We start from the raw sequence: 16,309 nt of genomic DNA, 5'->3' as shown, positions 1-16,309 counted from the left end.
GTTCGCTGTAGTACTGGGGACAACATAAGTACCTTAGATAGAGAGATAGCATACGCTTATCGCACAATCCTAAACTCCCTTCCACACATTCCTGGGTACCAAAAGGCCCATTTGTTTTCCTGTACAGCTGCAAAAACCCCAATGCTGCTATTGCCACAGACTTTTGTACTGACATACTTAAAATTATAGGGACTTAGTAAACTGAAATGAACAGCAAAATAAAGGAATTTTACAGATTTTATCTCTCTCATATTTACTTACAAAAAACTGCAGTTTTATTTAAAATGTACCTAAAATGGTACAAAAGTATGAGGCGAGTCACTGAAGTACCACAAAATATAGGAATCTTCCTGCAGACTAAGTTCGTGCCTAAGGTACATAGGGTCTCATCAGAAAAAGTACCAAGAGAAAAAATATGCCACATATGCGTTTTCCTAGCAGGAAGTCTATAGATTTGGGGAAACTGTTTCCCCAAGAGAAACAATAAGAGCATCACTGCTTATAACATTTTATATTAGATTGTAGAGTGAACTAAAATATATAGTAAAAGCAAACATTCTGCAATAGCAGGACGACTAGCTTGTCCACCGCTGGTTTAGATGACCTATAAATACTACCTTAACACTAGAGTGCAACTTGATCTATGGAACTATTGTATTCTAAGAAAATATTTTTCTACCAACTGACTAGTGACTCAGTCTGAGGAAACAACAAAAATCCAGTAGGATTCCAAAATAAAATTAATCTTGAAATTGATAAACTTCAGTAAATCGGGGAGGGAACCTGGCACCTATACAACAGTTCTATTGCATAACACAATGGGGAAACTCTGCCTTAGCGGAGACCCTTTCTAATTTTAGACTAGCACATCATTCCTTCTAAGCAAAACTACTCAACAGTTGGAGAAACAAATCAGATTATGATCTCAAAAACAGCAAAAGAAGTCCTAATCATATTAGACTATGTTTGCACAGGAAAACACAGTAGGACACCGTGCAGGGTTAGTAACATACATTAACTACATAGATAACTTTCGCCTACCCACCCTTCACTGAAATGGTGCATAAAACAACCACCATAATTTCAGACACTCCATTTTAAAGTCCATAAGAATCCATCATTCATCTCAGTCTCAACTCCAAAACCACCACAAGAGAAATAAATATTGTTTGAACTTTCTGACTTATTCCATCCAAACACCACGAACCACCATCACATTCCTATTTCCCTACGCCTAAAGTGGTATTTGTTTTCTCAAGCACTTGGCAGAGATTACCTCTTAAATAGCTGGGGAACAAAGTGACTAAGATGACAATCATCTCTTTACATTCTATTTGGTGTGTTCATAGCCCTTGCTCTAGTAATAGACGACAATTCAGAAAAATACCCATCTTGGTTCACCATGTCTCTCCCCATATTCAGATCCCTTGAAATTTTCAAAATCTTATTCTACTCCAATTATATTATGCCAGCAATGCACTGAAACTGATACAGCATTACTCAATTTAGGGAGTTTTGCTGCAGCAAGTGAGAGCATACTAGAAAGGGTAGGATGCCAATGATGTCCTATTAAAATGGAAGCACTGTCCTTTAGCAGCTAAAAACCAGCAAGCTTTAAAGTCTTCTGGGGATTTGCAGAAAGCAATTCCATAACTCAGTGAAGAAATCATAGAATCATAGAATATCAGTGTTGGAAGGGACCTCAGGAGATCATCTAGTCCAACCCCTGCTCAAAGCAGACAATCCCCATCTAAATCATCCCAGCCAGGGCTTTGTCAAGCCTGACCGTAAAAACTTCTAAGGAAGGAGATTCCACCACCTCCCTTGGTATGCATCCCAGTGCTTCACTCCCTCCTAGTGAAAAAGTTTTTCCTAATATCCAACCTAAACCTTCCCCACTGCAACTTGAGACCATTACTCCTAGTTCCGTCATCTGCTACCACTGAGAACAGTCTAGATCCATCTTCTTTGGAACCCCCTTTCAGGTAGTTGAAAGCAGCTATCAAATCCCCCCTCATTCTTCTCTTCTGCAGACTAATAATCCCAGTTCCTTCAGCCTCTCCTCATAAGTCATGTGTTCCAGTCCCCAATCATTTTTGTTGCCCTCCGCTGGACATTTTCCAATTTTTCCACATCCTCCTTGTAGTGTGGGGCCCAAAACTGGACACAGTACTCCAGGTGAGGCCTCACCAATGTCAAATAGAGGGGAACGATCACATCCCTCGATCTGCTCGCTATGCCCCTACTTATACATCCCAAAATGCCATTGGCCTTCTTGGCAACAAGGACACACTGTGGACTCATATCCAGCTTCTCGTCCACTGTAACCCTTAGGTCCTTTTCTGCGGAACTGCTGCCTAGCCATTCCGTCCCTAGTCTGTAGCGGTGCATGGGATTCTTTCGTCCTAAGTGCAGGACTCTGCACTTGTCCTTGTTGAACCTCATCAGATTTCTTTTGGCCCAATCCTCCAATTTGTCTAGTCCCTCTGTATCCTATCCCTTCCCTCCAGCGTATCTACCTCTCCTCCCAGTTTAGTGTCATCTGCAAACTTGCTGAGGGTGCAATCCACACCATCCTGCAGATCATTAATGAAGATATTGAACAAACCGGCCCCAGGACCGACCCTTGGGGCACTCTGCTTGATACCGCTGCCAACTAGACATGGAGCCATTGATCACTACCCGTTGAGCCCGACTATCTAGCCAGCTTTCTATCCACCTTATAGTCCAGTCAATCAAATCAATCAGTCAACTGATATTTAGATACAGTTTTTAAAATAAGCCAGATACATCAATTGACATTCAGACACTCACAGGGTAGGTGTAAATTTAAATAAGAAAAACTCTAACCTAACACATCTAAACTAAATAATTTAAATCACATTTAGAAATGAGTCAGATTTATGTGCCTTAGCCTATTTTTCTTAAGTGGCCCATTTCTGGAATGTATTTAGCTTATTTTAATTTGCTGGTTATATCTTGCTTTGCTGGTAAATCTGTGACAATCAGATGTGCCTGTTATCAGCTCTAAAGTCAAATTTTATTTGATTAATCCCAAGGGGGTAATTTATATTAGCATCAGAATCCCTATTTTGGATGTAATTACAGTTTATACATACTGTAATACATGAACAGCAACAATATTTTGTACAATTAAAGTATAAACGTCATATATAAATAAATCACTCAAGTAGTGGTAAACATTAAATAAAGGCAATACCCTAGCTCTGTGATATTCTTTATATATATATAAAGAATATCACAGAGCTAGGGTATTGCCTTTATTTAATGTTTACCACTACTTGAGTGATTTATTTATATATGACGTTTATACTTTAATATAAAGTTCATATTCATATATATATATATATATATATATATATATATATATATATATATATATATATATATATATTAATATATATATATATATATAAGAAAGGCAAAGAGTATACAAATTTCAGCTAAATATGCTGACAGTAGCTGAGCAACAGGAAATATGTTGCTCTACCACATCAGTGGCTAGGTTCAAATAATACAGCTGGCCATCCAGGACAAGAAATCTTTAAATCATGCTTCTTGTATCTAGGAATAGAGATGTATAGACCACACAAGGCAGCAATACACTATGTAAACTTTTTAACCTTCAGAAGATGCAATCACAGCTAATGAAAAGGCAAACTGAATGGAGTGTCAAGGAGTAAAGCATTGGCCTGGGATGAAGAAGTAGATGGAAAGCCTAAAACTCAGCAAGATGATTTCCACATCCTCAAAAAAAATGTACATACCAATTAGGACTGTGGATAAGGAAAACACTATGCAATAATACTAGGCAGCCCATGCAATGAAAAAAGAATGTATAGATCAAGAGACATTAAAGTATCTTCTCCTATTACTTTTATTCAGAAACCCACAGAACGTTCAGCACATCAAAATGTGCACTCAATTGAAAGTGATTTTTTTACAAAAGAAAACCAAAACAGTAAAATGATGAGTGAAGTTAGTGCTTGTGAAAGTGAGCAACAGATGGGGCAGACTTCAAACCAGCTTGGCATCAGCATGTACACAGCAAAACTGTCTACACAGCTCTGCCACTACACTTTAGCCCTTGTCTGCAATTCTCTAATTACCCACTCATAGGCATTTCTTTCAACAAAGACAGACAATTGCGCCTAATTCGTTAAGCAGTGGTTTTGTGACATGCGTAAATGGGGACTGGGGCAAGACTACCAAACTCATTTCTCATGACCTAACCCATTGTGCAATCTAGTCCCCAACACAAAAGGTCCTCATTTCAGGGCAGATTTAATACAAGCATAAAACTTCAAAGCTGCTGTACCAATACAAGTTCTACACAGCTATAGAACTGTAATGGGAACTTTCAGAGCATATATCACAGAGGCAACTAAGACATTATACTTGTATGCCCATTGGAAACAACTGCCAGAATAAATTTATTTTCAGGTTTGCCTAATAGGAATCCATAAAGAAGAACATGTCAGTTCTGATCATCGTAAGAGGTACCAGTTGAGAGCAACCTTGGTGTCTTCACTAATCTCTATCCAGACATCTCATTTAGACTAGACTACAAACATTGGTTCTTTGTACTCTTTAGTATGGAGGTAACAGTGTACGTTACTTATTTTAGTATTGAATAACAGTACTGAAGGAATAAAAAACAACAGAAGACTGAAAGTCATGTAAGGACAACAATGACTCTTCTCAGGCAGAGCACACTATGAATAGGTTAGGAAGCTGACTATTTGAGAGGAAACAGATTATTCAGCTTTCAGAGGGGTAGCCGTGTTAATCTGTATCAGCAAAAACAACGAGAAATCCTGGTGGCACCTTAGAGACTAACAAATTTATCTGGGCATAAGCTTTTGTGGGCTATAACCCACTTCATCAGCCTACCTGGTGATACCATTATATATTGAGAGATTGCTAGAGAGGGGAAAACCTACATTACAGATTATATTTTATTCAAAACAATTTAGTTCTCATGACTCTCTCCATATGAAGCAGACATCTATTCTGCTCTGCTGCAAATGAAATAGATGAAGTCCAACACAGAGCAGTACTAACAGTCCCAGAAAACTCAGCAATGAATTTTCTCAGTCCCATTCTCCTTACAAGTTCTCACCCATATCACTGTGACAGGGTGCAGAAGCACTACTTAGGTCACAGAGAACAAAGTTAATACCAGTTTGCCCTTCATTGCACAGGGGCTCACAATAAGGTCAATTTGGTGAAAGTAAAGATGAATGCCTTTGTGAATGCCGGGTTCAGAAATAGCAGTAAAATGTTGGGTCCAGGCCAGGCTGCTCAGTCCAGTGCTGGTTCAGACCTGGGGATTATAGGGATTCCCGGGCAATGCAGAGATTTGGCCCAAATACAGTTCTCAGAAGAATATTATTTCCCAGTAGAAGAATAGAGAGCTACAGCCCTGATCCTGCATTGTGATCTGCAAGGGCAGTTTACCGATTCTACACAAAGCACGATGCAGAATTGTGGCCTAAGTGAGAGAAATGAAGGTAATCATTGCACTCAATAAGAGGCACTGAACTGATGACTGGTAGCACAGTGCCTTAACCAGCAAGGGCAGGGATGCAGAATCCTTTTTCGTTTTCCTCTGAGGGGAGATGGGAAAGAGTCTTCAGCAAAGCTGCCTTCATAACCAAAAGGATCAGTATACCCAACAATGAAAAGTACACACCAGTAAATACAAAAGTGAGACATTCCAAAACTTTTACTGGCAGCAAAGCATTTATTAAACCGATTACCAAGAGTGGCCAACAACTGATTTATGTGCTAACAGAAAAACTTCTTTTGGTCCATTTTTCAAAACCAAACTATAGGATTTGAAATAGAAGACTTCTATTTGCAGAAAAAATGCCCTCATGTTTGCAAATCCCAGAACATTATCTTCCATTTGTGATGTAGCTGATCAGAAATGTCTCAGATTATGGACTGAATGATCTATCCTGACATGTTGGTTTGTATTAAATTTGTATTAAATGCAAAACCCTACATTAATACTGTGCAAATTTGTATTTCCAGACTTGTGTTAAGGTTCCAATAGAAACAAACTCAAAACACGTTGGACATAATATGTTAAGTATACAGTTTAAAAAAATTCTTACTAGTATTTTAAAATACTCCATACACACTGACTGAATTAACGTTGCTATTTGAACTTGCAAAGTTGGGAAAAGTGTTTGTTCAAATTTGAAAAACTTTTAACTGCACTGTGTAAGTTCTTGCATTTAACTCTTCTGAAATTTTATTTTAAGATAGAAAAAAAATATAACAGTGACGTTATGCAGTTTAGCTGTGCAACTGTGTTTTCCATTACTTCAATAAAATTTAAAGCTGTTTTACTTGATATATACACAAAATACAATTACCCAACTAAAACCTAATCAAAAACCTACACTGTGTACAAGGGAAATGAGTTTTTCATCCAGCTTCCCCCACCCCACAAAATTTATAATGCAGCTATTCCTCAGGAGGTAACCACATACACAAAACTCAAATCATGCTGGAACACTCCAGAACAGTGTTCTAGTATTTTTGGGGGAAGCTAGAACGGCATACTGGTACTTTTGCCAGTCGTGGGCCAGGCAGCTCCTTTGCCTCACTAGCTGCAGAGCATTCTCTGAGCCATCAGGTGACGGTGCTGGAGCTAGGCTGGGATGCTCAGTGGCAAGAGAATGGAGGGCACCAGGGACGCCGCAGCCAGGACAAGACAAGGGAGTGAGGGCCACTATGAGCCTGGGGCAGAGATATAGCTGGGCAGCAGGGATGCCTGGACAGCAGAGTTCCCAGCAGGGAGTAGGAGCTAGGCATTGGTAGGAAGGAGGTGGGGATGGGACAGGCTCTGAGAAGAATCACCCCCAGCTCTCTGGGTCTTCACCCAGCTCCCGCAATGCCCCTTGGGGCCTCCCACTGCCCTGAGTTCAGACACTTTTTTTTAAAAGGACTCAAGCACTAGCATATGCACACCTTTTTAAAAATCAGTTTGGACTCTTCATGCATACATAAATTCTCCTCCGCTTTTGACTGAATAGGAGATGAAAGAAGATGGAAGCCTGGAGAGTGGGGAGATTAAGTTTAAAGCTTAAGTTATTTGCCTATAGGCCCCAATCAGTAATAGGATCCATATTTTGTTAAGTGCACTACAGAGTAAGAGAGAGCCCACTCTGACTTTCAGAAGATCCTACATGTCCCAGAGGCATTTAACAAGTTGGGCCCTGAACCTCTAAGCTCTCCCACATGGGCAGCCTCCTGCACCTAAGCAGACCCCCCTAAATTCAATTGAGTTCTGTGTGGGCACAGGGGTCTGCCTTATGGAGCAGCTTGCAGGACTGGGGCCTTAACCCGAGTCTCAGTACACCCAATAGTAGTATCAACTCTTCTATGTCACTTCAGTTATCACTAGTTATTTCAGTTGTAATCATATGTGCCCCTGGTCCCGTAAGCGCTGTAACCTTGCACGTTTGGGGATCCATAGTTCTGGAGGGGTGAGAAGACTGGGGACATGGCTGAGTTCGTGAAGGGAGACACTTTTTTTTAAAGAAACATTCCCCTGGAAACTCAGGTGCCACTCCCTTTGTGCTCTCAAACCCATAAACTAAGACTTTTGTAACTAAAAATAAAAGTTATCTGGCTAGAAAGACTTTTACCCTACACAGAAAGGCAGAGTCCAGGAAAACAATGCTGCCTTGAGGTCAGATTTACCTCCATCTGCTTTATAACTAAGAATTTATGTAGAAGAATTTGCAACATGCAGTCATACAACACACATAAAATTATTATTATTAAACTAGTTGGTTTACCATTCCGGTGGCACCATGCTTCCATCCACTTCCCAGAATGTATTTTTGCCATTCATTTCAGTAGTATAGTCAACCCATCTATGACGACCTTAAATTTTACAAACAACACTGTATTAGCTAAAAATAATTATTCCCAAAATAAAAAATGGAAGATAATTATAGTTAAAAGTTCAATAGCGTGTTGTACAGACAGAACCCCAATTCACCAGAGGCAATATTTTATTTTTGCTCAATGGTACCATCGCTCTTTACAGAGCATGGTGTATGCACGGATGAGTTCTAGATTAACAAGAAGTGTCATGATACATATGGACACTGCAATCGGACCTTCACACAATGACATAAGTTCATTTCTGATAGCAAAACCTACACCACACTCTCTCCTTACGCCTTCAGGTTTGCCATGCCAGGAAATAGCATAGTCCTTCTCCCTTATAAAGCCTGTGTCTGAGAGCCAAGTTTCCCAAAGAGATGCAATATCAATTCTGAAACTTGCAAGCTCGTTACTCAGCACAGCCATTTCCCTCAAATTCGAATTCAGATCGAAGTCAAATCCAGGGCTCAAAGTCCAAATATTCCGGCAAACAATTCTGTTTATAAAAACAGCTGAGCCAGGATTTAAACAAACAATGAGGAAGAACTTATTTGCCTCACCTTTTTAGGGCCACTCTCACATGAGGCAAGCAGGCCATCCCTAAATAGGCTGCTCGGAAATCTGAGTAGCTGCTCCAGGGCCCTTATGTCTCTCTCAGATCCCTGTGACCACATTGCCAAGACCTTCAGCACATACACCTAAGCAAAGTTATGGAGGAGTGGAGGCTGCCATAGATATGTCCCCTTTAGACCAGAGCCAGAAACCAAAGGTCACAGTGAGTCTGGACATTCAGTGACACAGAGATTGTAGCTTCTGCCAGAGAGCAACCTACATAAATCTGCTAACTGCCTATTGTTTCAGCGTGAGTGCCAGTTCTGTTTATTATTTGCTTATTTTTGCTAATAAACTGATTATTTACCATTATGGACACACATTCTGGGATTAATATAGATGTATATTAATCTATTAAATGCTGGAGTCTCACGGTAACTCTCCCTGTGCTCACTGGGCTGCACCCAAAGAAGGAAGCGCAGGGATGTGCTAAGCCCCAAATCCTGGAGAGCACAGGCAGCAGTATTGTGCAGCTCTGTGGGACCCCAGTGTCTCCACTCCCTGTAGAAAGCTCCAGCATCTGGGCTGCAGCATTACTCCCTTCTACTGCCTTCATGCAGGCAAGTTTGCAGGGCTGCAGCCAGCAAAGGCACTCCCCAGCGCTTTCTTCCGGGGCTGCAGCTCCACAAACTGGCCATTCACTTATCGGCAACTGCTAGATAATAGCAACTCTTTGCTAGCAAATGAGGGGTTGCTAATTGTCTACACTAGAGTTTTTAACTCACATTAATTGATTGTCAATCACCCATAGTAAACCACCTGCACTTGCACTTAGAACAAGTGTTTGTAAAGTGTCCTGACATTTACAAACACATTAGCTAACAAGCTAACTGGCACCAATTCAAGAACTCTACTGTAGATAAACCTACACATACTCCTTTACATCTACGATACACAAAAAGGGAACCCAACCATCATAAGACTAAGCTAGCTACTGCTTAGCGGGGCTCTCGATAGAGCAATGGGTTGGAATTGTGGGGAAGATGACAGAGGCATTTGCCCCCCTTCTTGTGGGCCTCTTAAAGCCAGAAAGCCATCTGAAACCCTTCGGAAGCTCATCAAAAGCCACTTCACTCCCAAAAACCTCAATGTACAGATAAGTTCTAAAAAAGCCTATTTTGTCTTCTTTGGGGAAGAGGATCCTCCCAAGGCTGTACATGGGAAGACAACTGGAGTGTTTGCACTCAAGGAGGCTCCATAAACCTCCTGGGTGTTTAGGAGACTGATGCTTGCAAGAGGTGGATTTTGATCTTCCCACCCACAAACCTCCTAAGATTCACCAGGGTATTGATGTACCTTACCTATGCGGAGCCCTAACTCCTATGCCTCTCCAAAAGGTTCCCAAAAGATAGGCTTCCCTTCTTAGAGGGGGATCTTAGGAGGTGCACAGGCACCTGGGTCTCCTTCTGCAGATCTCAGAGAAATAATCAGGAAAGGAGAATGCCTCCCTAAACTTCATCTTTCCACAATCCTAAATTACGACTATTTTTAAATAAAAATATTCCCAAACCAATTTTTTTTTAAAAGGTTAATGAGAAGTCAAAGTTGAGAGCATATCCATCAGTATCTTAAGGATAAAAATTCTTAAGGGAATGCTGTAGTTAGTGGGAAAACACCATTAAAAAGACATGATGTTCACAGTTAAGATTAAAATAAGAAACCTAATCATTTTAAAACAATGGAAACTCACAGTTAAGGCACTCCAATTAGCTTAAATCTGCCCTTATGATGCCGGCTTCAACTTCTTGGAGAAGTGTTGGAATTAGGGGGAGTGGTCTCAAAAATACATACAAATCATGCATAAGGAAACCTTGAAATGTATTTCATTTCCATTTCACCAGCAGAATCTAGATAATCTATATGAAGTTACTAAGATATTCAGTTTAGTATACTTACCAAAAAAATACTTTTTGTCTTCATAGTATTTGTTTCCATATTTGTCAACACCTACTAGGGCACCTATCTTCAAATCGTTGACCCTGTGAATTCCCAAGACAGTCATTTCAATTGGAAGGAATTACAAACAACGTTATCTTTTATTAGAATACAGTAAAAATAGTTTACAATTAGGTGAATTTAGAACACATTTATACAGTGAAATACCTTCAAAATTGAAGGATCCCAAAGCACATCAGCAACTCAAACTGACAGTTTGCAGGATCTGGCCTGTAGTCTATTTCATGAGTAGTCTTTAACCATAGGAATAATCCCATTGACTTCCACAGGAAGAGTCATAAGTAAGGTTTTGCAGGACTTTACCATCCATTAGAGTGCAGCCAACTCTGACACAATGCCTCTGTTACACAGCAAAGAGCAATACTACACAACATTTTAGGAGGACATGAAAAATACTGCATCTACCTGAAGCTCTAAGGGTTGTAGCAGAGTTTGAACATAGCTAAGACATTAGGCTTCATTTCCCACGTCTTATGAAAAATACCATGGGATCTTTAATAGCCACAACTGGCCAAGACGTTGGTTTCATATCTCATCAAGTACAGTACATTTTACCAGTATTGTAATACTTAACTGAATATAGGGCTTGCATACTGTTCAGATAAAAATCACAAACATGAGTTAAATAGTTGGAACATGCCTTCACTGATTATTTCCTCTTTACTACAACCACTTACAATTATGGCTGCCTGACATCTTCCATTATAAGACCCAGTTCTCAGTGGCTTAAAACTCTGCCAAACTAACCATTTGGGCTGATGTTTTCCAAGTGGGTAGTCTGCCTTACGGAATGTTTTTGAAAAATTCAGCAAAAACAGCTCAGGCATTTCTCAGAATGATTATGGAAAAATAGGATTTTCCCAATTTCAAAAAAACCTCGGATGTTTAATTGAGAAGCTCTATGCTTTGGAGCAGGGACTTGATATTTAGCAAGGATATGCCTTCTGCCATACTAGTGAATATTCACTCAAATTTGGTTAAGTTGTAAGCCTCTGAAAAAATCTTAAGTTCACACATGTTCAGTAGAGACTTTCTAGACTTTGGCAGCTAAATTCTACAAATATTCCATTTGTTTGGAGTATGCTTCAGTCCAAGGCTGAGCAGAACTTTCCATGTAAATGCTTCCTGCAGCCAGGAGCCACTACGGTGGCAGGCACAGAAACTGAGAACAAGGAGATGCTCTCCAGTGCTCTCACTGCTCCCAGTGCTGGTACCTAGGCAGCAAGGAGGAGGCAACAGCCTGACGGGAATACAGAGGAAACTAGAACCAGGCCTGTGTAGGGTTATCAAGGGTGAAGGAGGTATCAAGACAACAGGTTGGAGGGACCAGAAGCAGAAGTGTCTGTGTGCGGGGGATGTAGGTGGTGTCCAAGTATGTCTGTAACCACTAGGGACCACTCCCCTTAGAACGTGGAATAGACCCCAAGATTTAAAAATTTTCTGCTGCCAGCAAATAGCTGTGAAATCCACTGGAAAAATGTCTGCTTCAACTCGCCCTACTGTCTTCCCCACATAGAGGAAGACAACCTGACTGCTGTTATCAGTTAGTCTGGTACCTCAAGAAGTCTGTGCTGTAGGTCTATGTATAGTCTTTAATTACATGGTAATATATAGTGAAATGTAAAATGGTGGGGGAAAAGTTAAAGGTATTGATATAAACTTCAATGGCAAGTAGTTGGCTTCCAAGTGATTTATATTCTATAGTTAAATGATATGACCTGGTTTTAGGAAAGTGCATCTACTTTTAATTGTTTATTTGGTTATGTGTTAAAACAGAGAATTATGTATCATATTAAGAATGACTAGTAGCAAACTATAACTCGATGTGTTCCATCATGGAAACAGTGAGTTCTAGTGGACCAAGAATAGACCTGGGAGCTAAAAATCCTAAACTCTTGTCCTGTCACTGTTTCACTGTGCTGCCTTGAAAACAATCTTAGCCTCTATGGAACCATTCACAGTAGGAAAATGCACTGTTGCTGACAATGACTGTCAGAATTAGGTACACCTAACTGCTGTTAAATGGTTTAGTTATTGGATTTTGTCCCATCTTCACATTTACAGTATTGTTCCAGAACATGTGAAAACATGGTGACTATCACCTTTTCCATAACTTTGGTGAAAAACTTCATCCCTTTAACACAAGAAAGCCTTCAGAACAGGTTCACTGACATTTTTTTTCCATACACATAAAAATGAATTGATTTACCTGGAATTACATCTGGGATTAGTCTAGGCTACAATTACTAACTTTTGTTGCAATTGCCGCAAGCCTATTCAGCCTTGTCTTCAACTGAGAGGGTAGAATTGGGTCCTTAAAAACTTTAAACCCAGGTTAAAGGGACAATTTCATTTTTGTGTCTAAAATTTTCTTGCCCATTTCAAGAGGGCAATAGTTACTATCTGACATACTTGGAAGTCTGTGTTGTCCAGGAAGTGAGAAAATGTATGGCAGAGTCAGTGAAAAAAGGATCCCAAAGGTTTAATACAATTCATGACTAGGACCGCCAGGAGTTGCCATTAGGGAGATCCACTGTTAGAGTTTCAATTTAATATTGTGACATTTCAAGGGACCTAGTTTTAATTTTAAGATTTTTAGAGCATCTATTTATATATATGCAATGTTTTGATTTATACGAAACTTTGTTCTCAAAGAGTTGTGGAATGCAGTCAGTTTGCTTTGTGTTGTAGTTGCTGACACTGAAGGAGTATGGAAGGATTGATATAGTAGGTTAAAAATTAACCAGATTAAATTAGCAAATTCAAAGAAACTGTGTTGAGCTTAGTACAGTGCTATCTGAGAGTTTACTCACAAACAAGCTTTCTGTTATAGCTGTTTTAGGCGATACTTGTAAACAAAAGGAAATAAAATTTCAGACTGAAGTGTGCTTTTAAACGGATGGTATCACTTTAGGGAACTTCCTGCATTTTATTTAGCAGAACAGTAAGACTCGGGAGCCTGGTGAGAGTGGTTTTTTTTGTCGTTTTTTTTTTTTTTAAATCAGCAGGTAGAGTATAGAAATATACAACTAACTGCTGAGTGGAAAGGAGTAATTTTGGGTTAAAAATAGTAAACTCATTACATGCAATATCATCAAAAACTTAAAATTGCAGTGAGACAATATCTAAAATGGCATTTAGAGTTCAACAGATCAGGCATAGCCAGAAGGAACAAAAACTCCATGTTTAATAGATGTATACCATGATGTGTTTTCCCACGTGCAGTGACGACGTACCACTCCCCTTAAACTGAACATTTTTAGTTTCCCCTTTTCTTTGAATGCTGCTAAATAGAATTACACAAGAAAGCGTTTATGTTTATAGGCTGTAAAGCACCACACACTAATGAGGTATCACCAAGAATCAGACACACGGGATATATGCTGAAGCAGCTTCGTTCTTTTAATTGGTATTGAATTGCCTCAAAAATCTTTAGAAATATTTCACCTGACAAAGTTCAGTCTTTTGTTCATAGAAGAGAAAAATGTCATGATACAATTTTTGTTTTCAATCTTCTAGATTTACACCTTTGATTTAGCTATCTAATATTTAGACCAGATGGATAAAAATATGCTGTAAGAATGTCAGCAATAGGACCCTAAACGGCAAATGGATTTTTCTATAGCACAAGGTCTATGTTGAAACAACATCCAACAGTTGGGGGTTGTTTGCTAAACTCAGTGTTAGTTTTATGCAATTAAATGTTTCCTATATCTGTTCAAAGAATGCCACCTTCTATATACAAGACAACTGAACCAAATTTACCAAACTAAAAATACCTATTTAAATGCCTGCCTCTATCACAGAGGTGGGCAAACTACGGCCCGCAGGCCACATCCAGCCTGCAGGACCCTCCTGCCCGGACCCTGAGCTCCTGGCCCAGGAGACTAGCCCCTGGCCCCTCCCCACACAGCCGTAGCTCACTGCACCACCGGCTGCGAGCTCCTGGGGCAGCACAGGTGCAGTGCCCAGCCTGACCCGGTGCTCTGTGCTGCGCAGCACGACTGCCTGTCCTGGTGCAGCTGCGCTGCCAGTCACCGATGCTCCAAGCAGCGTGGTAAGGAGGAAGGGGGGTTGGATAGAGGGTAGGGGAGTTTGGGGGGTGGTCAGAGGGCGGGGAACAGGGGGATTGAATGGGGGCAGGGGTTCCAGGGGGGCAGTCAGGTAGGAGAGCAGGCGGTTGGAGGGGGCAGCGGGAGGCAGTCAGGGGACAGGGAGCAGGAGGGGTGGATGGAGCAGGAGTCCCAGGGGGGCAGTCAGGGAACAGGGGGGTTGAATGGGGCAGGAGTCCAGAGGGGGCCGTCAGGGGGCGAGGAGCAGGGATGGTCATATCGGGGGCGGGGGCCAGGCCATGCCTGGCTGTTTGGGGAGACACAGCCTCCCCTAACCAGCCCTCCATACAATTTCGGAAACCCAATGCAGTCCTCAGGCCAAAAAGTTTGCCCGCCCCTACTCTATCAATTAGTACTTTAAATTTAAGGTTATGCTTCCTATGAAGAGCCCAGGATTAGGATGGAAAAAAAATAGCTTTTTTAATACACATACAAAATAGGAAAATGTATCTATGCTTACATGAAAGATTCCTTTCTTGAAGTAATAATATCCACAAATTTGTTACAATCAGTTCTTCAGCCTGTTTGCAGCTTGGTGGCAGAAGCAGACCCGTCAGTTATTAGCACAGGGGAATGCCCTGCCTCTGAAGTTTCCTCCAGTTGAGATAATTTTCACAATCAGAATAATTCAAATCTACTTTCCCCAATTAAAAATTGTGTTAAATATACTTTGAGGGGGAAAAAAAATTTCTTCTACTTCAGGGGATGGTAAATTCCACCTGTCAACAAACCCAGGTCTTCGGATGTCAATTTCCATCTCTGTTCTGATGATCCATTTGTCTCCAAGTTGGTTTGATCTGTGAATCTTATTACTCAAAGAAAGGAAATTTAAGGTAAGCACGGATTAAAGTTTCCTATTGTTTATGCTGAGGTCCATAGATCAATTTCAATAGTATTTTTATAGCAACATGTCTCCAAGGGTACGAAGACACCTTAAAATGTGGATATCCAAAATTATATATAAATATATTTATCTTCTCCTAGTTACTAAGGTGTAATAACTACTTGAATTAAAAATACAATATTCGGTCTCATCAGAAAAAGCTCCCAACTTCAAATTAAAAAACCAACAACAACGTGTCTGACTGGAGATAGTGGCCATTAGAAGGCCTACTCTAAAGGATAGGAAGTGTACCACCACCTCATGCAGAGGTTCCTTCTGGGTAGTGATGCAAGAAGAAGAATGAGGTTCTAAAGTCATGCTCTATGATTTAGTGGGGTTTTGGTAAGGTTGATGACTTGAAGTATTCAGTGCTGGGATTTGTACAAAATCTTTTTCTTTAACATGATGAGAGCATTATATTACAGAGATTTGACCTGTTTGGGTATTCTTATACACCAACAATAAAGCCTTCGCAGGGGCATCAAAACTATTATTTTACTAGTTATATATGTTAAGTAACTATGGACTTTGCACCAGCCAGTAGAATAAGTTATTTGTTGACTTCTCTTTTAGGTTATGTAAGAACAACTTCCTCCAAATATACATTTTAAACTTGTTGGAGGACTAATCTTGCAATAGCAGACCTCCTCTGTGACACAGAGGCATCAAGATCAAATGGCAGGTTAATCAGGCCTGAGACCAGAGCCAGAAAGGCATAAATACAATTTCTGCTTTCCCCTCATATTTTTTTCTTGTCCTGAGAGCTGCCATTCACCACCTCATATCCTATGTCCTGACACAGAGAAGCCATTAG

At 40.3% G+C, this 16,309-nt stretch overlaps 1 protein-coding gene across 1 annotated transcript in view; it reads right to left on the bottom strand.

Annotated features, from left to right (window-relative positions):
• NDUFA12 (NADH:ubiquinone oxidoreductase subunit A12) overlaps positions 1 to 16,309 on the bottom strand; it is a 42,473-nt gene that overhangs the window by 11,245 nt on the left and 14,919 nt on the right. Inside the window, exons 3-4 of the mRNA XM_038408462.2 lie at positions 10,441 to 10,523; positions 7,839 to 7,926 (exon numbers count right to left, since the gene is read on the bottom strand). Coding sequence (XP_038264390.1) covers positions 7,839 to 7,926; positions 10,441 to 10,523 — 171 coding nt within the window. The remainder of the gene's footprint in view (positions 1 to 7,838; positions 7,927 to 10,440; positions 10,524 to 16,309) is intronic.

The sequence above is a fragment of the Dermochelys coriacea genome, chromosome 1 (genome assembly GCF_009764565.3).
Source record: "Dermochelys coriacea isolate rDerCor1 chromosome 1, rDerCor1.pri.v4, whole genome shotgun sequence".
In the NCBI taxonomy this organism is placed as follows: domain Eukaryota; kingdom Metazoa; phylum Chordata; order Testudines; family Dermochelyidae; genus Dermochelys; species Dermochelys coriacea.
The sequence above is the reverse complement of the archived record's forward strand: the minus strand, read 5'-3'. Positions and strand labels throughout refer to the sequence as shown.